The sequence below is a fragment of the Mytilus edulis genome, chromosome 8 (assembly GCF_963676685.1).
Source record: "Mytilus edulis chromosome 8, xbMytEdul2.2, whole genome shotgun sequence".
In the NCBI taxonomy this organism is placed as follows: domain Eukaryota; kingdom Metazoa; phylum Mollusca; class Bivalvia; order Mytilida; family Mytilidae; genus Mytilus; species Mytilus edulis.
Genome location: NC_092351.1, coordinates 6,724,856 through 6,752,039, shown reverse-complemented (window position 1 = coordinate 6,752,039; position 27,184 = coordinate 6,724,856). Strand labels below are relative to the sequence as shown.

General features: G+C 31.2%; 2 protein-coding genes across 11 annotated transcripts in view; one reads left to right on the top strand and one right to left on the bottom strand.

Annotated features, from left to right (window-relative positions):
• Window positions 1-16,971, bottom strand: part of LOC139484694 (uncharacterized) — a 55,790-nt gene extending 38,819 nt beyond the window's left edge. The window contains exon 1 of one of the 2 annotated variants that reach the window (XM_071268568.1): window positions 16,434-16,971. The gene's annotated coding sequence lies outside the window, so the exon portion shown is untranslated. Of the gene's footprint in view, window positions 1-10,089; window positions 10,223-16,433 lie in introns of those variants that run through there. The other variant, XM_071268567.1, reaches the window with a different exon arrangement.
• LOC139484692 (calcium uptake protein 3, mitochondrial-like) overlaps window positions 1-27,184 on the top strand; it is a 79,640-nt gene that overhangs the window by 30,340 nt on the left and 22,116 nt on the right. For 4 of the 9 annotated variants that reach the window (XR_011655137.1, XM_071268563.1, XM_071268560.1 and 1 more), the window contains exons 4-6: window positions 4,201-4,248; window positions 23,188-23,270; window positions 26,942-27,022. Coding sequence is in view for 8 of the 9 variants with exons in the window: in XM_071268563.1 (XP_071124664.1) it covers window positions 4,201-4,248; window positions 23,188-23,270; window positions 26,942-27,022 (212 nt within the window). In the remaining variant the exon portion in view is untranslated. Of the gene's footprint in view, window positions 1-4,200; window positions 4,249-23,187; window positions 23,271-26,705; window positions 26,760-26,941; window positions 27,023-27,184 lie in introns of all 9 variants that reach the window. The other 5 variants (XM_071268565.1, XM_071268561.1, XM_071268559.1 and 2 more) reach the window with 2 other exon arrangements.

Sequence of the window (27,184 nt, the reverse complement as noted above, 5' to 3'; positions counted from 1 at the left end):
TTAACAAAATTTTATTTAGATTACAATCAGATTAAATAAACTGTCACATAGTAAGATAAATATGATATGAAGTATCTAAAAAAATAATTTATTATTTAATTACATTATATGATAAATGGAGAATAGGTAGAATGTGTTATACTAATTATTGGCCAATTATATAATCTAAGTTGACAGATTGAACGAAATTAAATATTTATAAAATTCACTGGGCTAAATATTTTTTTAATTCACGAAGATATTTGGAATTTCCTAAATGAATTAAACAAAAATCTGTTTTCACATTTGTATGGATTATAATTGTGAGAATGACAATCCTTTTAATCCAATTAGATTATAATGTTATATGAGTTAGGATTAGGTATTGTTCCTAGATAATTGACAATAGTATTGAATAATTAACAACCAATTAAAAGGTACAATACTATATAGGTATGTACTAAGTTAAAGTAATTAACAGGTAAGAAACCTGTCATCACAGATTAGTGGACTTAGGATAATATAATTCCCTTAAACATTTAATCAGATTATAACTATCTCTTTTATATCCTGGGAATTGTCCCTGATGTTCTGATGAATATTTAATTATTTGTTTCATTAAAACCTTATCCTAGCTTTGTTTTATTATATAACTATACATCAATAGTGGAATGTTGTTTGTTTTAATGCAGATTCAATAAATAATTAATAGTGCAATTTAAACTCTAGAAATTCCAACGATACAATATTTTTTTTTCTGTGTATCAATTTTGTCAGATTAAAAAAAAATATCAGTTAGACAAAAGTTGCTTTACAAAAGATATTACTATGTTTATGAATACCTATTAAAAATGACTATAAAATAGTATAATAATAAAGCTGTTTTACCTTGGGTGACTCTCAGGACAATTTCCCTCCATTTTTTGAATGGACAAGCTAGGTGAGCAGATGTATAGGGCTGATTACTGTTATTGTATGCATTCATTGTAATAGGAAACATTAGAAACATTACAATAGTAGCCACATGCTGCCCCCGTAGTTGACAGGTTTTTACCCGTAGTTGACAGGTTTTTATCCGCTATAAAATGATGAATTTGAAGTAGGAAACTGACTAAAGGTATTATTTTCGGTCAGAAATATTAGACTTGATTGGTTAAATAAAACTGGTATCCTAGTGATTTCTTAAGTACTAGAGGTTTAACTTAGAACAGGTTTAATACTTATCAGGTTTCACCTCTCAAGTGGTTCTACATTCAAGAACTTGTCTAAGTAACAAGTGTTAACTTTATGTCTGGAAATATTGGTTATCTGCTAGAATGCAGAAAGTCAAAAGAAATGTTCAACTGAGATGTCAGTGTAGTCTACTATTAAAAACACTTTGGTATAATGTCTTTCTTCAATAATTTTAATATTATCACTATAAAACCATTGTAATAAGATTAAAATATGACATCTTTCTATAAGAAGTAGGAAGTGACAACTATCTTTGTCATCTTTGTCTAAAGAAAATTTTAGTTGTTAAATCTTAACACTGATTGCTGTAGAGTACAAGCCTCTCTAGAATGTCATCACATCTGATTTCCTATCCTCAAAAACTTCCTTATTATTGACAGAAATAGGATAAACATACTTGAAGGACTGTTCAAACGGGAGTCTTGCCTCCTATTCTAAACATTGATCAACAAAAAACATGTTATACTAAATTTGTGAGAAGCAATTAAACCATGAATAGTAAAATAATCAAATAACAAGGAGAAGATTCCCTATAACCAAGAGAGCCTGTTTCAAAGAACCCTAAAGATGAATTATGCACTGTAAAGTGTTGACAAAGTTACAAATACTTGTTGATGATAATTTTGTTTCTATTTGTCTGTGGTAGGTTGGCTGAATAGTTTCCAAACTTTTGTTGAACTATAATTATACCACAAACACTGCAGTTAGTGCTTCAGACAAATGTAAAAAGTCTGTGTGTGTTTGGGCGACTTCAAAAGAAAGGCTCATCTATTATTTGTACCCAGTACATTTAATGATATTGAAATAGCTTGTTATTTGAAATGATAAATAAACAATTGTAAGGTGATTTGTTTTGTTATAGATGTGATAAATGATCTCCCTTTGGCTTTCTCCCTAGAAAATCTATTCAATCTCTCAACAATTTGTAACTCAGACTCAAGTGTTTGACAAAACATGAAGGTGATGAAATTATTCAAAAATGGCTATAATACAATGATAATAGCCAGTTGGAGCTCGTTGGTAATTAATCAAATAGAAGCTTAATTAGAAACAGTTACAATGATGCACAAAGCAGAAAAATGATGACTTTAAATCAGGCTTAGATCTTCATGGTGGTCACAAACGTTGAACTTTTGATGTCCTTCTTTTTGAAAAGAAAGAAATAATGAATCAAGTATGAGTTACTCCCAGTATATATTAGCCACTGTAACTGAAAATCCATCATCTTTTAGTTTTAATTCCAAAAAAATAAATGATTGCTGCAGCTTTTTTGTCAGTTTTAACTGAGAATTAAAATGAAAAGCTCAGTGATTAAATTAGTTGAAATGCTCAGATATCTTCGTCATTTGGTCCCTGTTGGACCTGGGTCTTCTCATTAACAATCAGTACCACATGTACATCTCCTTATTTTTCACTAAAGAAAAGATCCAATTAAAGCTGAAATGACAGTGCAGAACTTTATTTCAAACTAAATATGATGATTTGACAACAATTTCAGTAAAAAATGTTAAATAAGAGTGCTTCCAACAGTCAATAGCAGGAGATTTAAATTCATAATTTAAATTGCATCATTGAATCTCCCATCAAAACCGTTCAACTGTCATGTTAAAAAATAAACTTTCATCATTAGTTAAGTATAAAAAAAAGTGTAAATCCTGTTGAAGTTTATATTAAAAAGGAGTGGAGCTTTATCTTAGTATTCAATCTGTCTTCTATTCACACTTCTGTTTATATATATAGGTATAGTAGGTACATGTAATGTTTCTTTTCCACAATTTTGTGAGAAGTAGAACTATATCATAGTACTAATAGCTCCTTTACTGTTCCTGAGACTTCACAAATTTACTGAAAGGTTTTCAGGTAGGAGATGAAATACCCACACCTAATTACATGAATATTGTAAATGTACTGACCCTAGTGTTGTCAATGTAGCAGCTCTCTTTAATACTCATACTATACCTAAACTATCAATATTCCTAAAGATACATTTAAAGGCGTTATATCAGGTTAAATCATGTTTAAATTGTAAAACAAAAAACTATTTAATATTGATTGAATTTGACTGGTGTTATAATCTGAGTGTTGCTACTGAATGAACATTTTGACATTTAGAATTATACATCAGGTTAGCTGTTACTGGTTTTGTTGTTTCAAGTATTTCAGTTTTTGTGATATCTGTACTTTGACTTGTATAATGATTTCACTTTTACAAATTGTTACTTGGATGAAGAGTTGTCTCATTGGCACTTATACCACATCTTCTTATATCTACTTATACAAGTGACTTTACAGAATGGGTTATTATTGAAGGTGGTACTGTCAGTGACCAGACTTACATCGTTTTGACTCTGCTGGTTAGTTGTCTCATTGTCAATCTTTATCTGCATCATCAGACTGCATGCAACCTTGCATTGCTGGTTTCCAACAAACAACCATTTGTCAATATTTGTGTCATATTATAAAAATTAAGATTCATATTTATTTTTTTTAAATATTAAGACATAAATAATAGGTTATAAATATTTATGGCCTTTGATCAGCATAATCTTGACTATTTCTTATGAATTATTGAAATGAAATGAAGATTTGAGAAATATATTACATAACATTTGCCATTAATGAATGAAATATGATAAAACTTTCTTTAGATATCTCCATAACTTCATTGAGAAAATGTCATATTTATGTCATATTTAGAAGCAGTAGTGGGAGTATTGTCGCAGATTAATGGAATTGTCTTTTATCTGTCGGCCTAAAGTCATTCCCAGATAATATTAGTTCAAACATGGGTGGTTCTATATACCCTGATTACTCTTAATTTGTACATAAATATTCTTTCCAGGAATCAAAGATTTATGATATATGAGAAAATCGTGTCTAATTTGGAGATAATTTTTCTCAAAAGTACAAATACATGTATGTGATGTAATTTACAACGTAATGTAAGTTTTTTGTTATTTAAAGTTTGATGTCAATTTCTATTTTCAGGCGTTATATCTTACACAGAATACCTCTTCCTTCTATGTGTTCTCACAAGTAAGTATATTTAAGGATCTATTACTTGAGATCTGTTCTTAGAAAATTGCTATCCCTTTTTTGCAGTGGTTAAAAATATTGTTGTACATTTGAAAAAAATTAGTCCCTACTAACACTATCTGTTTCAAATCAACTAATTACTAAAGCAAAAAAAAAAACCCAGAAAAAAAGCAAAAATCCATTACAATTAAATCCATGTTGTTTCTAGTTCCAAGAAAAAAGGATAAGAAAATAGAAATGAATTACCGTTTGGGATGTGACACTTGTTTCTGTCATTTATGATAGCAAGTTCTTTTTTTCAGTCATTTGTATTTAAAATTTCTAGAATTTTAGCATCTGCATATAATTCCCTGGAGTTGTGCATTTTTCTGCTTCCTGAATATTGTATTTAAATAAACATATGTTATAGAATGAAATCAATAGAACTTTGAAATGTTACATATTGACATTTCTCAGTTGTTCATAACTCAAGTTAATGTTTTAGATTTCTCACGAGGACTATAAAGAGTGACGTTGTATAAATTTGATTCTAACTAATATGTGTCAGCTATGCATGTTATTAAAATTTCATGAAATATCTCTTGAGTACAAGACTGAAAAATTATTGAATTTGGTGTCTGCAAATCCATTTTCTCCTTGTCTTCAAGGTGTTTGAAAAAGCACAGGGAATTCACATTTTTAAAACACTTTAATCATGCTTAATTTCTACACTTTGTGAAGGTTGTAATGGGGTTCTGGTAGAGGGAGCTTATAGATTGAAATAAACAATTAATTTCCCCATAGGCGACAATGAAAGCATTTTTTGAGATACAGACTTTAGAAAGTCGATTTTTTTAACGAAATGCTAGAATTACAGAAAAGTTATTCGGACAGTAATTGTTGGTCCAAAAAATATAGGTTCGCGTTGCTTTTCCTAACCTATTTTGTACTTCTCTCCCATGCCTATCAATTATGCACTTAAAAAAACGTGTCTCGTCCATATTGAGTGTTTAAAAGACATGTCATTTCTGTTAGGGCTAAGGAAAATATTTTTTTTGCATATGATATAATGCAGATTGCACAAAGTCTCTAATAATAAAAAATTACGGGCGCACCTATCAACCAATCAGGATTAGCCATACTCTTCTGAATTCTGAATACCATGTTATGCTGATAAAATGTCTGCGCCCATACAATCTAATGGTGTATTGTTACCTTAATGAGACAAGGGTCAATGGTAATATCTGTGTGGCAGGTTTAATGAGGCTCTGTATACATTAAGTACTGCTTCTGTAGGGTTTCAATATATCACTTTTTGTTGAATATATACAACAGAATGAAATCATTCCAATAAACTTTAATTTTGAAGTATAAACACCTGCAAAATTAGTAAGTGTTCACTCATGGAACTTTTCATCCATAATGCTAGCAGATAATGTTTATATTTGAAGAAGTAGTCGTAAACATTATATAGACCCTCTATAGACCTTCTTCTTTTGAAGGGTTTTCATCCATTATATAAGTGCAAGTATTAAATCTGTATCATATTATATCCCTTCTTTTTTCAACAATACAGTAATTTGAAGGAGTTTACCTTATCAGGGCTTCTTTCCCAGATATCACTGGAATCAATTGATATTTAAAAGGCTCTTATTTTAATTCCACAAATGGAGTTTATGTATTGTAAAGATTTAAAAATCCTTACCCATTATACAGATAAAAGATTAATACGGTAAAGGTCAACCGGCATGAGTCAGGGTCACAGGAGATTATTTCAAGTCCAAATTGCCACTTGCTTGGCTAAAGCCCAGAAGGCTAACAGAAAATTACCTGTAAAATGAGTATTGTGAAAAATTAATCGGTCCAGCATCAAATTCTCTTGGCCAACCTTATAAATATTCATCTTGCTGTGTCTGGTAAGAGACAATGATTTGTGGAAGGTGGAGTTAATAAGCAGTGGTCTATACAATTGTAAGGGCAGGTGTTGGGATCACTTACTATAGCAGAGGAGAGTTGTTTCTCATTTATTTTATTCTCTGCTCAATTTTGTTAAAATGTGGTCAGATTTTTGAATTTTAAGTGAACCTATTCAAAGTGACAGCTTAAAGCCAAAATTATGGTAAAGAATGTCACCAAAAAACTTCTTATGATTTATTGGTTTAAATGTAAGGGTAACATTACTTGGATGCATGCTGATGTGTGCTTCTTTACATTACAGGGCAAATGTCAATCAGGGTCATCTATAGGCTTTCAATATAATGATATTACTTGTCATAATTATGTAATTGTTCAACATTGACAGATGATATGACCTTGAATAGTATCCCATGATGCCTTGGTGGTCTGTTCAGAAATGTATCTCAAACAACAAGATTGCACTCGACACAATAGGTTCATATTTAAAGATGATCTTTAAATGTTTTCTTAACATGAAATTTTCTTTTAAATAAAGAAAATTATTTAAAAAAATAATTAAAAAAGATGAAATTACCTAGAATAATTTATCAGGTGGAAAAATTGAATTATCAGGCATATGATTAAGAAGTGATAAAAATGTTCATGTATTTACTTATATATGACTGCATGAAATTTGTTCACTTGATAACTAAGCCAAGATTTTAAAAATGTACAAATTTTAGCATTCATGTGGAAGAATATTTAAAATTTAAGGTCAAAGTCAAGGGACAGTTAATGGAACTTAGATTTTATAGTAGAATAGTTTAAATTCATGCTTTATGATTTTCTTGTATAATTTTTTAAGTGAGGACTCATATTAGAACATTTATATTGACCATTAAAGCTTTGGTCAGTTTGTTGAGTATTGGTTAGTTGACGGTTGTTTTGATAATTTGTGATCAGAACCAAAAGAACAGTCTCTGTTTTGACTTTTGATGTATGAATCTTTTATTTAAAGGAAGTTACAAAACTCAAATGATGTCTTAATTTGTTACTTTACATGTACAACCATGTGCAATATATAAAATTGAAAATTCACTTTTTGACTTCTGTATTCACACTGAGTAATTAAACTTCTCAATATATCCTGAATAAAACTTTGTAAAGAATGACAAACATGAGTAAGCTCGTCCTGAGTGAACCTTTTCTCTCAGTTCAATGTTTGAGGACAGATGCAGGACCATCTGTTATGGAACTTGTCCCTGGTGGGCACCGGTCAATAATTGTCTTCAAACTCCAACATATGGCTAACACCAGCATTCCGATGGTCCACCTGACCTATACATTCCGATACAAAGTCTGTTCATTGAGAAGTGCACTCATTCATCATTTTATTTGAATCCGTGATTTGAGGAGTTATCAATGAAAGTGGTAGTTTTTAAGATGATTGGGTGTAATTGGTTATTGTAGCGACAGTTCCTTTGTCAGATATGATACTAACATGATTTAGTATTATGTCCTCTAGCTAAAAGTTAGATGCTCTTCTTTTTAACTTTTATGAATGAAAGTTAAATGTCCTGTTGGAAGAATACAATTGTTTTGGTTAAAGATAAACAGTTGACCCTTTTAATTAACAACATAATAATATAAAAAAAACTGAAAAACTGAAAAAGCCTCTTTATATAAAGATAAAAGTAAACTTTTTCCATGGAATCTTTTCTGTGTGCAAAGTTTTTTTCATATCTAAATATATATGAAAGATTTTTCCTTAATAATTATGATATGCTCAATGGGCAATACTATGAGTGCCCCAGTGCTCCCTATATGATTTCATATTACTATATTTCAAAAGAATTGAATAACTACTATTTTTTTGCATTTTCAGAGTATTGTATTTTATCATTCCTTCAAGTTTGATGTTGATAGATCAAGTATCAGAAGTGTACAGATAAAATTAAGAAGATGAGTATGATTGTCAATGAGAAAACACCAGAGACCAAGTGAAACAACTGACTTGGGACAGGCACATATGCAGAATGTGGCAGGATTAAATATGTTTTATAACACCAACCCCACCCTGCTTACTTGAGATAGGGGTGTAAGAGTACAACAGAAAACCGAACTATAAAAAGCAATTAAAAATACAGACAAAGCACAAAAAACTAACATAAAATGTAAAGTCACAAAGCACAGATTTAAGAGTATGAGTTACAGTTACTGAAAGCTATACTTAATAACAACTTATGAATTAATCATGCATCTAAAACTAAATATAAAAAAGAAGACGTGGATGAGACAACTCTCCACAAGAGACCAAATGACACAGAAATTAACAACTATAGGTTGCAGTACTGCCCTCAACAATGAGCAAGGCCAATACTGCATAGTCAGCTTTGAAAGGTCCCACAATGAGAAATATAAAACATTTAAAATGAGAAAACTAAGTTCATTTAACTGTATCATAGTTTTTATTGTAATGGTCTTTTACTGGGCCTTATATGATATATAATAATTAAAGCAACTAATTACAGGTTACATGATCTGGTTAACTCTGCTAGCCTCTATTAATTTTATACAGCTATTATGTATCTGTCTTTGCACCTATCGTTGCATTGACTTTAAAAGGACTGTATCAGTTGTATCAGTCAAGTTTATCTCAAGGAAGTTGGGATAAATTCTTCCCTGGTATGATTGATGGATTTTATATCTTGAGCTTTTGGACCCTTTAACACAGCAAACTGCTGTACATAAGTATAAAGTATACCAGATAGATACAGATGAATAGTAAATTGTTTAATGGTACATTGTAGATTAGCACACCTGTCAGGTTAATATACCACAAACTCTGCCAATGAGCATGAATCATACATAGAACTAACAAAATAAACATTCAATCTATATATCTATACACTGTATCCATTAACAGTACCCAGGCTTTGTTGACCAAGTCTTACCATTAGTGGTTACTGAAATAATTAAAGGGGGGTAATTTCCTCCAATTAATGGCTCTTAGGTTATGTCATACACCTGTGTATTTAGACAGGTATGCCTTTGATGTTTATGTATCATTTCAAAGCTTCATTTGTTTAATGTTGGTATTTTGCCTAATTTTATCCTTTTTTTTAACAGTTGACTGGATTATCATGATTATAGAATTTAATTATTGTCTCAGTATCAGTAAGAGTTCTTTTTGATAGAATAAGTAATTTGAAAATCTGCATAAATTTACAATAGGTATAAGAAGATGTGGTATGAGTGCCAATGAGACAACTCTCCACCCTAGTCACAATTTATAACAGTAAACCATTATAGGTCAATTAAAGTAGGTCTTCAACACAAGCCTTAATCTTAATATTCCTATAAATTGTAACTGTTGAAATGAAAAACAACTAAATCATAATTCTTTGTTCAAAAGATTAAATCTGAATGTTACAAAAAATTGTTCAAGCTGTACTACTCATTATCTCATGTAATGTAACCTGGCAAACTGTAATAGTTATAAACCTTAAAATCTGAATGTTACAAAACTATTGCTCATATTGTAACGGTTTTAAAGCTTAATTCTATTTTCTGACAGAAAACTGCTGGCAAGGCATATTGTAAAACCATATAATACCAAAAGTTCAAACCTCTAATTCTGAAGTCTTACAAAAATGTTAGTGTTGATTGTAAAACTAATGGTTAAAATACTTCTATGTTATTGGTTGGGTTGTCACCAATCATAACTTAGTGAATTATTACAGTACTGTAATACATGTATGTACCGATAAAGGTGAAAATGGTAAAATGTTTTTTTACCAAGTCAGCATAATTTTAAATGGAGCTAAAAATCAATAGAAAAGTGCTTTGAATATGTATATATTTGTAAAAATATTATCTTGACTAATTTGAATAAAGTTATGTTTAATTGATTTTAAAACATAAAAATCATATATATGGATATAAATTTGAACAGTTTAAGCCTACCTTGAATGTTCGACTGCAGAAGTATAGAATAAAATTCAATCAAAATGACTTTTCCCTCAATTTAAGGACAGCTTTTCACCCTAAGGGAGTTTCTGATGAAAGTTGGCTTCTTAACAGTATTGTAAGATAAAAATAAAATCAGGTAATTTCTACAGGTGAAACAAGGCTAAAAATAAAGTTGATGAAAGTTGTTTTTGTCCATCTATTGTCTGAATTAGGACAGTGTGTGACTGAATGACATTAGTGTAATTATAACATTTTTGATGAAATGATATGTTTAGATTAATGAGTATTTACTATAGAAAGTGACTTTATGAATGACATACCAAAGATATTTCCCATAGAACTATGTTATGTAAGGTTATACTGATATACTTGAGAAATTGATTAGAATACCTGAATATCAAGGTAAAAATAGATTTATATATAGGTATGATCCAATCCTTATAAATGCTTGGGAAGGACAGGTCTCAAGATCTGTTATAAGGAAAGGTTAGGATTTAAAATGAATATTAGACAAACACATAACATTTGTTAAAAGCGATACATTTTACCAACATCTTTAAGTCATCTTTCATGAAATACATGTAGTTGACTTACATGCAATATCAAAGTTGATGATTAAGCAAAATTACCAGTTTATTGTTTTGACTAAAATGGGCTTCAAAAATATAATTAATGTTTAAAAGTAATAAGTAAGTGTTAAATTCCCCAATCTTCTTAATTTACAGATGTTCATCTCTCTCCGATCTTAACCGACTAAGACTGGCATCTATTTTTTTTTTTGCACTGGTCCCCTAGCTTGTTTACTTCCTCCACCAATGAAAACTGGCCACCATGATAACACCAAGAGTGCTCAAGTGGCAATAAACACTGGCCACCACCATGATAACACCAAGAGTGCTCAAGTGGCAATAAACACTGGCCACCACCATGATAACACCAAGAGTGCTCAAGTGGCAATAAACACTGGCCACCACCATGATAACACCAAGAGTGCTCAAGTGGCAATAAACACCAACAATCAATCAATCATAAATATTTTGTTTATTATGATCTTTTCACAGTTAAAAATGAGGAACTAAGGAGCAAATATTTGGTAAGCAGTTGTTGCTGTAATGTTGCAGACTTAGATGTAATATGCTAAGCTATAATGGATGTTTTTAAAAAGCAACATCATAATAAAGATGGAATGATGAAATTTGTGCAATAAATTTAAAATACTCGAGTATAACCTAGATTCATCAAAGGCATTATCTTGTAGCAACAGATTATAATTTACAGCCGCAGATTTTAACCAGGTTTTCTTTTCTGGCATCTCCAAAGTATTATGAATATACTGGTGCTTATTTTTTTGTATTTACTATTTCAGGAGTCAATAAGTCTAAGATTATACTATTATGGGATGCCTGTAGAATTCCTTACATTTTAGTCATGACTTTGAGATGTTTTTTCGTGTAGGGTCTGATCGTACTGAGCGTACGACAAAAGAATGTAATTTGAACATAACATTAACATTTTCTTTCCTTATAATTTCACTTTGAAGTCGTAAGAAAAATTAAATTGTGAAATTTAATGCTTTAAGTTTAATGCGTTGTCTATTTTCCTGTTTTGTTATTGTATACCTGAGATAATGTTGTGTATAATGGGGATTTAGTAAGTAGTTATACCTGTTGTCTAAAGAGAATGTTTCCCTTGCTAGATTAACTCTCAACATTAAAATCTATACCTACCAAATATTTGTTACCATATATTAAACAAGGTGGAAAAAAACAACATAAGTGTTTACCACAGTGCCTTGACTGACCCTTATATTTGAAAGCTGACCCTAATTCTTTGTATGCCCTCCCTGTAGCGGAGGGGGCATTAAGTTTTACACTTGTCTGTACGTCTTCACATCTGTACATCCCAAAGTTGGTTTCTGTCTGTACGTCTTCACATCTGTACGTCCCAAAGTTGGTTTCTGTCTGTACGTCTTCACATCTGTACGTCCCAAAGTTGGTTTCTGTTCTCTAACTTCAGTTTGCCTCAACCAAATATCAGGAAACTTATACACAATGCTTATAACTACAAAACCAGGCAGAGTTTAAATTCTAGTGGCTTCACTTTAACTGTTCCTGAGTTATGCCCCTTTACAAACAAAAAAACTGCTGAATTTTTCATTTCTGTTCTCTAACTCTAGTTGGCCTCTACCATATGCTATGAAACTTAAACACATTGCTTTTTACCACAACAGATCCAGTTTGAATTTTGGGGACATCATTTTAACTGTTTAAGAGTTATGCCCCTTTACAAATGAAAAAAAATGCTGAATTTTCGTTTCCGCTCTTGAACTTTAGTTTGCCTCAACCAAATGCTATGAAACTTATACTCAATGCTTATTACCACAACATACAGATCAAGTTTGAATTTTGGGGGCGTCAGTTTAACTGTTAATAGGTCAATACAAAACCGGATCTCACCGGATAAGATTTAATATAGCTATATCCTTTTTTGCTTATCAAATGAAAAAAATTATGCACAGATCCTATTTTAGCAGGTTACATTGAAAACACATATTTTATTTTTGGAAAGGTGGGCGGATGGCATGATGAGTGCCTTTTCTAAGGTGTTGAAACCATTTGGGACTTAGTGAAAAAAGATAAATAGAAAAGAAAAAAAAAATGAAATAAATAACACTGAATAACGAATGACAACAAATTAAAAATCTTTCTTGTTTATAGAAACCTTGTTGAAGATATATAATTCTGTTTGTAAAGTGATTTATCAATTGATGGTATGTTTTGTCTAGATAAGTATGGTTTTATGGGGCACAATATTGTATATGTCAATTTAAAGTGGATCTACAAAATTCATGTCATTTTTGTGTTGTGGTTGTAATTGAAAATTTCTGAATGGTATAGTAATTTCATATTCATGGAATAAGAACAGGTTTTGTGTTATGCTAAGAAAGAAACTAGCTGAGAATTAAAGAATTTTGAGTATCTGGTGGTGCACTTGTTACTCCTTTGTACTAACTGTTTTGTCTAGATAAGTATGGTTTTATGGTGCACAATATCGATATGTCAATTTAAAGAGGATCTACAAAATTCAGTCATTATTTTTACACTGGAAAATTCTTTCCCATTCATAAAAATACCTGGTTTGCATTGTTGCTTGAAATTCTGTGGTGACTTTAGAAAGAGTTAAATATTGAAGTAGAAAAACCACAAACTAAAATGATTTGATTCAAGGTTATTAAAGAAATATCATAACTTAACATCTCTGTAATGAGCCTTGAAAAACTGGAATTTCTATCAAAATCTTAAATTAGAAATTTATCACAACCTTATCATAGAACTGTCTGACTTGGCTTCTATCAGCATCCATGTAGATGTTTTTGTCAGAAGCACAGCATTAAACATTGACTTTTACAGTTCACTACATTAAAACGATTGAGCCCTAGCCTGGAACCAACCAAGACGATTAATTCAGTGACAATGTACAGATACTATATCTTAAACATCACAACACATGCTGTGCAAACAAAATATGTGTTTACACAAAAACTTTAAACATGTTTCTTCTCTGTTTTCTCCGTACAGTAGCCTGGGATAGTACTTTCTGCTTTTAATTTACCATGACTTTGTATTTGAGCATTGATTCCCATGCAAACATATTTATAATAAGGACGCTAATAATTTTTGATAAAGTTGTAACATGCAGCATGCTGATTAGTACCTTCCCTGTTACAGATCAATGTGGTGCTTTCTTCCTTTCTTAATTCAAACTCAATACATATACAGCGACTATTGTCTTAGTATTTCAGTGCAATATCTGCAATGAGTTTTAGTGCATACAAAAAGAACTTGAAGACATTTAAACAATAGTGATGATTTTTTGACATGGCGTAAACAGTGATGCGGGACATTAAGACAGCAACCAAACAGTGAAAAGACACAACGACATTAAGAAATTCTCATATTAAGCCACTAGATATGGTGATGAGATGGTCTGCCTTATAGATTTTCATAAAGACAGTATTATGCATACATCTATTTAAAAGGTTAAAATAAAATAAAACAAGGAGCTTCCATTGGAGGGGGTGGGGCTTAACTGAAAGGACTGTAAATATAAAAAAAAAGATGTGGTATGATTGCCAACAAGACAACTTTCCACAAGAGAACAAATGATACTAAAATTAACAACTATTGATCACCGTACAGCCTTCAAGAATGAGCAAAGCCCATACTGCATAGTTAGCTTTAAAAGGCTCCGAAATGCCAAATGTAAAACAATTCAAACAAGAAAACTAACAGGCTTATTTATGTACAAAAAAAAATAACAAAGGAACAAATATATTTTTGTAACCGATCAACAAACGACAAGCACTGATTAACAGGCTCCTTACTTGGGACAGGCCATAATACATACAGAATAAAGTTAAGTTGACAAATTAGAGGTTCAAATGTACTATTTAAACTTTTGGTAATTGCAGAAAAAAAATTGCTGTTTTAATTCATGATAAGAGCTATTTACAAGAGTATTTTAAATTTTTTATTAGTTATTCAAATATTTAATGAATTGCTGAAAGAATGGATTTAAATTGATCTTTAAAATTTCATTTATAACTATATATTGATCTTGGTGGAATTCAATTCATAACTTGCATATTTGAAATGCAAACGAAATGTGACGATTGGAAGTAAAATAGATCATGCCAATATAATAGTGTGACTTGAGAAGGGTACCTTAAAATGGAAGTAAAATAGATCATGCCAATATAATAGTGTGACTTGGGAAGGGTACCTTAAAATGGAGACATGATTATTGTATTGCTAAAAGTTCACCACTTTCTTTGCAGATCTGATAGTTTGTCATAAAATATTGTAAATGCAAATGTTGTTTTTATTTTGAATCTGACTAAGATTAGAACTATAAAGAGAACTGTTTCAAGATATTCTTTGGTGTGCAGCAACATACTATAATACATCCAAATAATTTTATGATAATAAGTCAATATTTTTTCCAGATACAGACCTTTTGTGAATAAATGCTTGATGAAAAAGAGATACTTATACCACAGAATGTTACTGTATAATCAAAAATTCATCAACAATATTTAGGGAATATGTCTAATATTGGCGGCTGAATGATAATCAACGAGTGAGCATTTAATTAGTTTGTTATCACATTCAGAGTAAGGATGATGAAGAATCTCTCAAAGGATATAAAATAGAACAAGCTGCAATCAATAAGCAGATTGCATGTTAAAAAAAGGGGGGATTGATAAAAAAACTGGGTTGACATCCCTATTGTTATGTGTTTTATTGTTATTTTTTTCAATATTTCCAATTTGTCAACATTGAAGGTTGGCATAACTCCAGCAATGTCTCTTCTCTTAGGTACCCTTGGAATGTTTCTTACTTTTAAACTTCTACCTACAGATTATGACTACAATGCCTACATAGAAATGAATTATAAGTTTAGATAGATGGGTTTTACCCTCATTTAGATTCAATCTACACACACAGCCAGTGGTTTTCAATTATAAGTATATTGCTTAGTACTTGAGGGTGGGAGAGTGGATAGAAAGTGGAAACAGTAGAATGTGTCGAGTAATATGGTGAAAAGAGATTGATGATTATGTTTTGTGGTTTGGGTATACTCTGGTCTATAAGTTTGGTGAATAGAAATGATAATATACAGTGAATTGGTTCTATCTATCATATGTATTGTCAGTATGTGTTATCTAGTTAAAAATCAGAATTTACCTGAATCAAATTACATACCTCACTTACCATTATACTTATATACCCTTTATTTAATCATCGGAGCAACTTAAGGTTAAGCATGTTAAGGTATAATAGCTGATCAAGAATTATTGTAATTTGTTTCACTTCTCATATTTCAGTTAGTTCATTATTAGAGATTTATACTCAAAATAAGTCCACATGAAATGAAGTTTTTCAGTCATCCCTTAATTTATTACAATAGGGGGAGGGGGGCTCCAGTCATGCTTCAGTGACTTCCTTTATAATCAACCCCATGCCCCCTGGATCTGCCTATGCATTATGAAGATCCTTCTCAGGATTCTTCTGTCTTAAGTTTCAAACCTGTAATGATTTCAATGTCACTCCACTGCTCAATATTAACCTCTATTGTAAAAATAATTATCTTTAAGGGGGTCTCAGACAATAGCACAATACCCTTTCAAATTGAAACACAGGCTGGTGTTCACTATACATGTAAATAAACTTCTTAGACCATGGATTTCACTGGGGCCTCTTGTATCTAAAAAGTAACTCAAACATGGTGTAAACATATGTCTTAAAAAACAAAACAAAAAAACTCAGTATACTTACACGCTTTCTTCTTAGCTGTTGATTCAAAATATTACAAGATTGTATTGATTAAAATGGAAATTACTTGCGTAAAGTCTATAATTGAAATGAAAATTTACCGTCATCAATGTATAAAGTTTATATATATAGTGATGATTATGAAATCCTACCAATTATTCGTAACACTAAGGAATATATGGTAGAGATCAAGGAAAGGATCAAAATGTTATTGGATTTTATAAAGAAATAAAATTACAATATTTGTATTACACAACAGGAACAAAATTCAGAGAATAAATCAGGTTTTTCATTACAATAGAAGATCTGCTTGGGGAATTTAGAAGGTTAACTTACATTGTACTTTTTATACATTGAAGATGTGGTGTATTACAAAGGATATCTTGTGCTAAGGAAATACAGAGACAAAGTAGAGAAATAAAACTTCTTACACAATGGTTTCTATATACTGTTGGCTTATTTTTTGGTAAATGAATTAAGTGCATATTTGTAATTTTAACCTTGATAAACTGCATTACCTATAAATAAATGAGAAAATTAATGCTAATTCTGTAACTAAAGTATTTAATTTTTCCTAATGTTGAACTGCACCTCCTTTAATAAAATGGCTGATGTTAAAAGGGGGACCTGTGAGGTCAAGTTTAACAATAGTTACATTGGAATACAAATTTATCATCAGGAGTAAATGGCATTTGAACAATATAAATCATACTCATAACACATTCTCTGATGGCGGAATGTTAATATACTGATTTGACTTAGATAATACCAGACTGATGGGTTTTAGTCATGTTATAACATGGAAGGGTACATCTTGTTGTCAAAGATATATATTGAAAAGGCATTCATTGTATAGCATAACTTTTTAAAGATAACATCTTGGTGGCCGAGTAGTCCAAGTAGTTACTACTGTAATCACTAGCCAGTCAACACTGAAGCTGTGAGTTTGTACCCTGCTCATGGGAGTCACTCTAGTTTTAACTGACTAGGATTGTCAATTTTGCTATTGAAGGTCTGTGGTTTTATCTAAGCACTCTAGCTTCCTCCACCAAAAGTCCAAACGTGGTGCTTGAAAGTGGTGTTAAAATACATAAAATCAAATTAACTTATTATTTAATTTGGCTTTTTGATTGGTTGACATATTGTATAGATTTGTTATAAGTGTAAGTCTCTAGTACATGTAGTGAGAGGTTTGAAAAATAATCTCAGTTACTTGAAATATTTTCTAAAATTATAAGAATTGAAAGCTTTCATCATAATTGTACTTAAGTTTAGAGAATTTATTCAGTTTCATAATTTTTTGGTTCAGTCTATAATTCCCATCACACATTGGTCAACTTTTGAATCCCTTAGACAGTGTAATGATGCATGGACCAAATTATATGGTTGATTTAAACCTAATCAGCCTAAAACTGCACTCAATATGACCTAAATTTGAAAGAAAATATTGAGGTCATGTATGATCAAAGTTTTGAATGTTCTACAATATTTTTCATGTTTTAAGAATTTGTTAATAAGAGAGTAAAATGACATACATAATTTAAGAATTGAATTCTTTAAATTCATTATGTAAAAGTACAACTAAAAGTTGGGCCATAAAAAGTATTAATGGTTTTGACATGATTCTCTTCCATTTCCGACAAGTTTATTTTACTGATATTAATTTTGCTACTATATATTTAACATAAGATAAATGCTTGCCAGTTTCCTGTTATCCACATGAGGACATCCACATTTTACTAAAAGAATTTATATAAGAAAGGCATACAACATTTTGATTTAGATGTTTTTCATCTTTTTTGACTGTTTTGAAAGTTTAAGAGAATTTTTTTTTAATCATGACACAATAAGAATTAGAACATGGCAAAAGAATAACATGCTTAAGATATAATTTGTGTTATGCCATGCTCTGAATATGCTTGTTTAGACATTGCTTTGTAGGTATGACATTTGTCAGTATCAGATTTATACCAAGTGTAGCAATTTTTATACGACCGCAAATTTTGAAAAAATTTTCGTCGTATATTGCTATCACGTTGGCGTCTGCGTCGTCGTCGTCGTCGTCGTCCGGCGTCCGAATACTTTTAGTTTTCGCACTCTAACTTTAGTAAAAGTGAATAGAAATCTATGAAATTTTAACACAAGGTTTATGACCATAAAAGGAAGGTTGGTATTGATTTTGGGAGTTTTGGTCCCAACATTTTAGGAATAAGGGGCCAATAAAGGGCCCAAATAAGCATTTTTCTTGGTTTTTGCACAATAACCTTAGGTTAAGTAAATGGAAATCTATGAAATTTAAACACAATGTTTATGACCACAAAAGGAAGGTTGGTATTTATTTTGGGAGTTTAGGACCCAACAGATTAGGAATTAGGGGCCAAAAAGGGACCCAAATAAGCATTTTTCTTGGTTTTCGCACTATAATGTTAGTATAAGTAAATACAAATCTATGAAATTTAAACACAAGGCTTATGACCATAAAAGGAAGGTTGGTATTGATTTTGGGAGTTTTGGTCCCAACAGTTTAGGAAAAAGGGGCCCAAAGGGTCCAAAATTAAACTTTGTTTGATTTCATCAAAATTGAATAATTGGGGTTCTTTGATATGCCGAATCTAACTGTATATGTAGATTCTCAACTTTTGGTCCCGTTTTCAAATTGGTCTACATTAAGGTCCAAAGATTCCAAAATTAAACTTAGTTTGATTTTGACAAAAAATGAATCGGTTGGGTTCTTTGATATGTTGAATCTAAAAATGTACTTAGATTCTTGATTATTGAAGTTTTTTTGGTCCAGTTTTCAAATTGGTCTACATTAAGGTCCAAAGGGTCCAAAATTAAACTTTGTTTGATTTCATCAAAAATTGAATCCTTGGGGTTCTTTGATATGCCAAATCTAACTGTGTATGTAGATTCTTCATTTTTGGTCCTGTTTTCAAATTTCAAATTCTACATTAAAGTCCAAAGGGTCCAAAATTAAACTAAGTTTGATTTTAACAAAAATTGAATTCTTGGGCCTCTTTGATATGCTGAATCTAAACATGTACTTAGATTTTTGATTATGGGCCCAGTTTTCAAGTTGGTCCAAATCAGGATCTAAAATTATTATATTAAGTATTGTGCAATAGCAAGTCTTTTCAATTGCACAGTATTGTGCAATGGCAAGAAATATCTAATTGCACAATATTGTGAAATAGCAAATTTTTTTTTAATTAGAGTTATCTTTCTTTGTCCAGAATAGTAAGCAAGAAATATCCTATTTGTGCAATAGCAAGAATTTTTTTAATTGGAGTTATCTTTCTTTGTCCAGAATCAACTTAAATCTTTGTTATATACAATATACAATGTATATACACTTTTTACTACCAACTGATAAATTTAAATAATCTTTACCATTCAGTGATAACAAGCAGTTTTTTTACATCTTAATATTTTATGATGTATTTAAATGAGTAGTTATTGTTGCAAACTCCATTAGAAATTTGAATTGATATCAGTTTTGAAAAAGGGAAACGGGGATGTGAAAAAAAAGGGGGGGGGTTAAATTTTTCTCATTTCAGATTTCATAAATAAAAAGAAAATTTCTTCAAACATTTTTTTGAGAGGATTAATATTCAACAGCATAGTGATTTGCTCAAAGGCAAAAAAAACCTTTTAAGTTCATTAGACCACATTCATTCTGTGTCAGAAACCTATGCTGTGTCAACTATTTAATTTTAGATTTAAAAAGTTTGAAGAAGAAATCTTTAATTGATTTGTAAAATCTTGGCATTTGTTTTGTGTAAAAAAAAACCATGTAATGTCAAAAATTTGATCACAATCCAAATTCAGAGCTGTATCATGCTTGAATGTTTTGTCCATACTTGCCCCAACTGTTCAGGGTTCGACCTCTGCGGTCGTATAAAGCTGCGCCCTGCGGAGCACCTGGTTTATAGAGTGGATGATTGTGAAATATTTTGATTCAGATGGAAAAATTATGAACTTTTGTACTTGCAGACCTATAAGATTTGTTTTAAAGGCTGCCATTTTGATTGGACAAAGAAAAAACTCTAGAAAAAAAGCAACTGTTTCATGACAGAAAATAAACAGATACATATAAACCTACTTTTAGAGAGATTTTATTTAATTTCCAACAGGGAGCAACACCAATATAGAAATAAGATGATGTGATATGATTGCCAATGAGACCAGACATGATGACACAGTACATCACCCTCAACAATGGTCAAATCCCATACCACATAACAAGCTATAAAAGGCCCTAAAATTACATGTAAAACACAATAAAAAGAACGGCCTGATTTTTTATCTGTACAAAATGACCATTTAAATTTCTGGTGATGTTCAGATTTTAATTGTGAAGTCACATATGTTCATCCCATGTTCTGTTAAAATAAGAACAAGGGTTTGTTCAACAATTCAAATCGGAAGACCTTCAACGGGGCAAATCAGAAGACCTCTTCAACGAGGCAAATCAGAAGACCTCTTCAATGAGGCAAATCAGAAGACCTCTTCAATGAGGCAAATCAGAAGACCTTCCACAAGGCAAATCAGAAGACCTCTTCAACAAGGCAAATCAGAAGACCTTCAACGAGGCAAATCAGAAGACCTCTTCAACGAGGCAAATCAGAAGACCTCTTCAATGAGGCAAACCAGAAGACCTCTTCAACGAGGCAAATCAGAAGACCTTTAACGAGGCAAATCAGAAGACCTCTTCAACGAGGCAAATCAGAAAACCTCTTCAACAAGGCAAATCAGAAGACCTTCAACGAGGCAAATCAGAAGACCTCTTCAACGAGGCAAATCAGAAGACCTCTTCAACAAGGCAAATCAGAAGACCTTCAACGAGGCAAATCAGAAGACCTCTTCAATGAGGCAAATAAGAAGACCTCTTCAATAAGGCAAATCAGAAGACCTTCAACGAGGCAAATCAGAAGACCTCTTCAACGAGGCAAATCAGAAGACCTCTTCAATGAGGCAAATCAGAAGACCTCTTCAACAAGGCACATCAGAAGACCTTCAACGAGGCAAATCAGAAGACCTTCAACAAGGCAAATCAGAAAACCTTCAACAAGGCAAATCAGAAGACCTTCCATAAGGCAAATCAGAAGACCTTCAACAAGGCAAATCAGAAGACCTTCAACAAGGCAAATCAGAAGACCTTCCACAAGGCAAATCAGAAGACCTTCAATTAGGCAAATCAGAAGACCTTCAACAAGGCAAATAGGAAGACCTTCAACAAGGCAAATAGGAGGACCCTCAACAAGGCAAATCAGAAGACCTTCAACAAGGCAAATCAGAAGACCTTCAACAAGGCAAATAGGAAGACCTTCAACAAGGCAAATCAGAAGACCTTCAGCAAGGCAAATAGGAGGACCCTCAACAAGGCAAATCAGAACACCTTCAACAAGGCAAATAGGAAGACCTTCAACCAAGAAACTAGATGAAGTACTCGAATCGGTGAATTTATTCTTTGATATTTTCAGGTTATCTCCTAGCTATTATGGAGTTTATAAGATGAATACATCATTTACACATATTGCAATATGCTATTAATGTGATTTCGATATCCAGCATTTTTCATGCTTTGCATGCACTGAAGAAAAAAGATCAAATTGCTTAAAGTAGTGAGTCTTTTGACCACAATAATTTGTTGTTAAATAGATTTATCATATACTTAGCATTGACATGATAGCTTTTGCATATGTGTAATGAGCGGAAGTACACAAGCCATTATTTCCCACCCGGGCTGATAACCCATATCAGGGGCATCTCGTGCACAAAACCCATAAAAGTGCCTCTTGTGCAAGTTACTTCCGGTATTTCCAGTATTGGTTGTTTACTTTTCCATTGTGACGTCAGATCTTTTTTATGACGACGTCAAAATTTACGGGAACATTTGTTTGGACAGTTTAGTACTTGCTAACAAATGCCATTAATTTTTTAGTACAACAAACATGGAGTAATAATTATCATAAAACTGTTCAAGATGCTTTTATTGGAAATAGTAACATAAATAAATATGGAGGTAGCGGTGTTATTGTTGGGCATTTATTTGTTTAATTCATAATTTAAGTTTTTTATAAAGTTTATGACTGTTTTAGTTATTTTATTTGTTAATTTGCCATGCATGTCGGAAGTATATGAAAAAGTGATAAATACATGACCTTTTCCATATCGGCACAGGTATCATCCCTCAACTACGTCTCGGGCTGATATGGGGGTCTCTGGATGATACCCGGGCCGATATGGAAAAGGCCATGTTTTAATCTCTATACATCAAATGGGTGTTACACAGTCACAAGTGTATCTACTACATAGGCAGCAACTATTTAGTCTTTCCTCTTCCAGTGCACCCACATAGATTATTTGTTGTAAATCAAATATTTTGATTCCAGTTCCAGGATGAAAATTTCGGGGACTGAATTTTAGGCTTTCCCTTGACACCATTTGCGAGTATGGTCTTGAGGAAACGATGATAGTCTGTCGGAAGGGGACGATAAATGGCTGACCTGTGTTAAGAAAGAGCCATATCTCTTACATGTAAAAGACACCCTTGTAGATTTCGAAAAAGAGCAGGCTAATGCCGCTACAAGGCTGAGCACTCGCACCCGCAAAGTGGAAAAAGGATTAATATAAGTTGCTAAAACTTGTTTTCCAATCCACTATAAATAAATATGTTTAAACTAAACATTTTAAGAAATTTATAATCAATGGTTTTTATGTTTATTTTATTTTTACATTGTTTTTCTCTTTACAGAACCAAAGTCTGGTTTCAGAATAGCATTCAACATGTTTGATACAGATGGTAACCAGATCGTGGATAAAAAAGAATTTTTAGTTGTACGTATTTACTGGCACAAGTATTTTACATATTACAATCTATAAAGTTTACAAGGTCTCTACTATAAGATTTTTTCTGATCTTGCGACTCATACCATACCTTGTTTTGCTTTGCAGATGTCACTTTTTCTAATTTTTCCATCAAATTATGAACAAAGAGTGCTCAAAGGGAGGCAATTCTTACAAACCTACTTTGATAGCTTATGAATGAAATAATATAAAAAGTTGATATTTAAATATGTTTTACAGTCCTTGCTTTACTATTAAAACTTAATTATAACTCTAATGCAGGTGTCCTGTTCAATTAAATAAATATGTTAACATTTATCTGATAAGTAGTTTCTCTTAGAGTTAATTATTGAATTTACATTCCATAAACTTTTATATATAGATGATTAAAATTGCTCAAATATTCTAAACTTTAGTCTACTAATTTTAATTGTCATTATCTACATTTTGTAAATGTATTCATGGAAAAATGAAAACATGAAATTTTTAGTATGGATTTATTCATTAATCAAGTTTTATTATCTAATGACCGAGATGTATTTTGAATTTTGACAATTACTTTTGTGTGTTAACACAGGGACTTTCTATATTAGTATAGAAGGACTTTCTATATTAGTATAGAAAGTCTCTGGTTAACAGTATATCTTGATTCTACTATACACTGTACCACCTAGAGGGTAAATTAGTTTTTTGTTGTTTTTTTTTTAAATTATCAAACTTTTTTTTTAAATTGTCTTTTTCTGCAGTAATAAATTTCTACATTTGAAACGATTGCAAACCCAATATATCGGTGACTGCAAGGTTACATATTTTACTTGTAAGTCAGAGTTTTTAAGTTCCTACTTTTATGTGATAAAGGGAACTCATATATTACTTCTATTCATGTTGATCAACAATACAGTGATAGGTCATTCTATACTAGACAGAAGACATTAAAATTCAATTGTATTCACATATATTCTGTATATAGGAGTGAAATAATAGTTTTTAATATCAAATAAATCATCATTCAACAGAGCTTGGTAGAGCCAACAACACTATAGTGAATAAGATTAGCATTAAGATAGTATAATGAAAGACATCAGCTGAGATGTAGCCGGGTGACTTATATAGCGGGATTAAGTTCTGGTATCAAACTGTTTGTTTCCCTTACATGTTTTGTTGGTTACGTCATTTGGAAATCTTGTCACAGAAAAGATATGTTTATAATCAATGTTTTCACAGGGAGAATAAAGAGACTTGTTTTATGAATCATGTTTAATCAGGTTAAATGCATTGCTATTCAAGTTTATTATCATATTTCACTGTATTACAATTAAGTTCTGGACCATTAAGTATCTGTTATGTGTAACTCTTGTAAATCCTGGACCATTAAATATATGATATGTATAATGTTTTGTAAATAGTTCCCGATATAATCCTTGAGTTTCAGAATATGTTCAATATATAATACATGCATATATGTATCTCTAGTCTTATATGCTTCAATAGACCACACACTGTTGATTTATCTCCATAGGCATTCAGTTGGTGAAAAAAAATCCAGTTTTCAAAAATATGTGAGATATTTTTCCCTCTCCTATTATAAATTTGAGGTATCTTTTCAAATCAAAAATTTTATCCATATTTTGATAAATTGTCAGATTAGAGAATGTTTGTCAAATTTAATACACTCTTCTTTGCAATTTATTTTAAGTGAGATAACATTGATTATTTATGTATATTGTTCATCTACATGTATAATTAGATAAATCAAACTTGTGTGGCCTGATAATGAAACAAAAAAATCACATTATTAATGTAATAAGTAAATAATATGCTTCAGGCTTTCACCCTGTTTTAACCAGGGTACACGTCAGTCTTCAATATCATGACATTATATATCGCTTCTTTCACACCGAGTAAATCTAGTAGTATTTGACATTATACAAAAATATAAACAACTTTCTGGTAGATTTTTGTTGAAGACAATTTATATTTGTTTCTTCTAGTTGGTGTGTAGTTGTATCATTATATAGATGGGATAAATTAGATTGCACATGCACACGAGTAGAAATTTTTTCTATGTGTATAATATTTTGAGTACTTTTTCAATGGCATAGTGTTTTTCTGTACTAAGGGAGGCAACTCTACACAAAAACAAATAACTAACACATACACAAATGCCCATAAGAAAGATAAGCTCTTAAATTGTAGGTTGTTTGTGTGTACCAAATCAATGCCTTTTAAGTAAATAAGTTCTTTGTTATTCCAAGTGATCTTCTTTAAAGTTGACTTAATAGAAAAAGATGTTTATAGGTTGCAATACTATTAAATTGATCACTCTGTAAATTAAAGTATCTAAATATATATGTAATTAAAATGTATCTGTGTTGGTAAGATATGACATTTTATATAAGTGGTATAAAGTCTTTGTGTATAAACTAGCTCTAAGTTGTTGGTTACATTTTTAACTGACTTGTCATATTTAAACTTTATTTTATTGTTTATAAATTCAAGTCTTAATTGGAGCCAGCTGTTGTCCTTAAAATATTTTTGTAAATACTCCGCCTTGAGCAGTACATACAATCTGTAAACAACTGCAGTTTATATTAAAATCTAACAAATTAACGACTTGACCAGGTTTTGTAATTCCCTAGGAAATCCATCATTCCAGAAGTCTGTGCCCAATGAATTGTGAATTTCACCAGATTGAACAAAATCTCAGGCCTAATTAGATGTCAAGCCTGCAAGTTGAATTCTAAAAAGGTCAAAAGGTCAAGAATGTTCGCAACCATATGGAACTATACTGCCTTCAACAATGAGCAAAACAAATAATGAATAGGTAGGTCCCAAACATGATATGAATTAATTACACAGAAATAATCAAAGATCCTCTGTCCATACCGAATTCTGAAAGTGGAAAAAACATGAGATGATAAAAAAAGAATTGGTATTGTTTATCACTTGAAATGGGTGAAAAAAACACAATGCATGTACACAGAATACCAGACCAGTATAAGCAGTTGACTCTATTATAACATAAAGGACTAAACACAAATACAACAATGATAATCAGTACCATACCATAAAATGCTCATATAGTTGACGCACTGTCATTTTGTGTATGTCTGTACAAAACTACTCTATTCAAATGAATACATTCAAATTAGTTTGGTACCTTAGAATAATTTAGAAATCAATTGTGTACACACATTAACTTAGATAGAAAAAGCATAGCATCAACTTTTCTAAGGGAGGTAACTTTATTTAAAGGGAAATAATTGACATATGTAGTTGTTGCATTTGATTCTACTTTACGATACCAGCAGAAGAACATATTGTATTGAATCAAAATCAAAGTTTAAAATGTCATGAATATGTATGACAAAGATGTTGGTCATTAATTTAATTAGGGATGATTTCACTTATTTTCTTCAACCACAGATCTTGAAAATAGACATAGAAAACAGAAGAGTCCATGCTACTGATAGTCTGAAGGTATAGGTTACGACAGCAGGGTTATTTAGTGACCTTTAACCTTCCACCGATACCATGCATGACTTTAATTAAGACACGTTCACACTATGCCATTGTTTTTCTTCATCGTAATAATTTTATTTATTTGCTTGTACTGAGATTTTTTGTTTATTTTATACATATTTTGATCTTGTTTCTTTCAGTTGGAATCATTCTTCGCTCTGCCCCCACAGGAACGTAAATTTGTTCCTCGACCACGTGCCAAATTGCAGGCAATTTTAGATGTATGTTCAAATCCTATGCAAAGGCAAATTATATCCCGAAAGGCTTAAGAAGTACTAAATCATTTAAGAAACTTAAATAAATAAACATGATAAATAAGATATCTATATATTTTTATACCCATTAAAAAATATTCAATTGAAATTGCATTTAAATGAGAAATA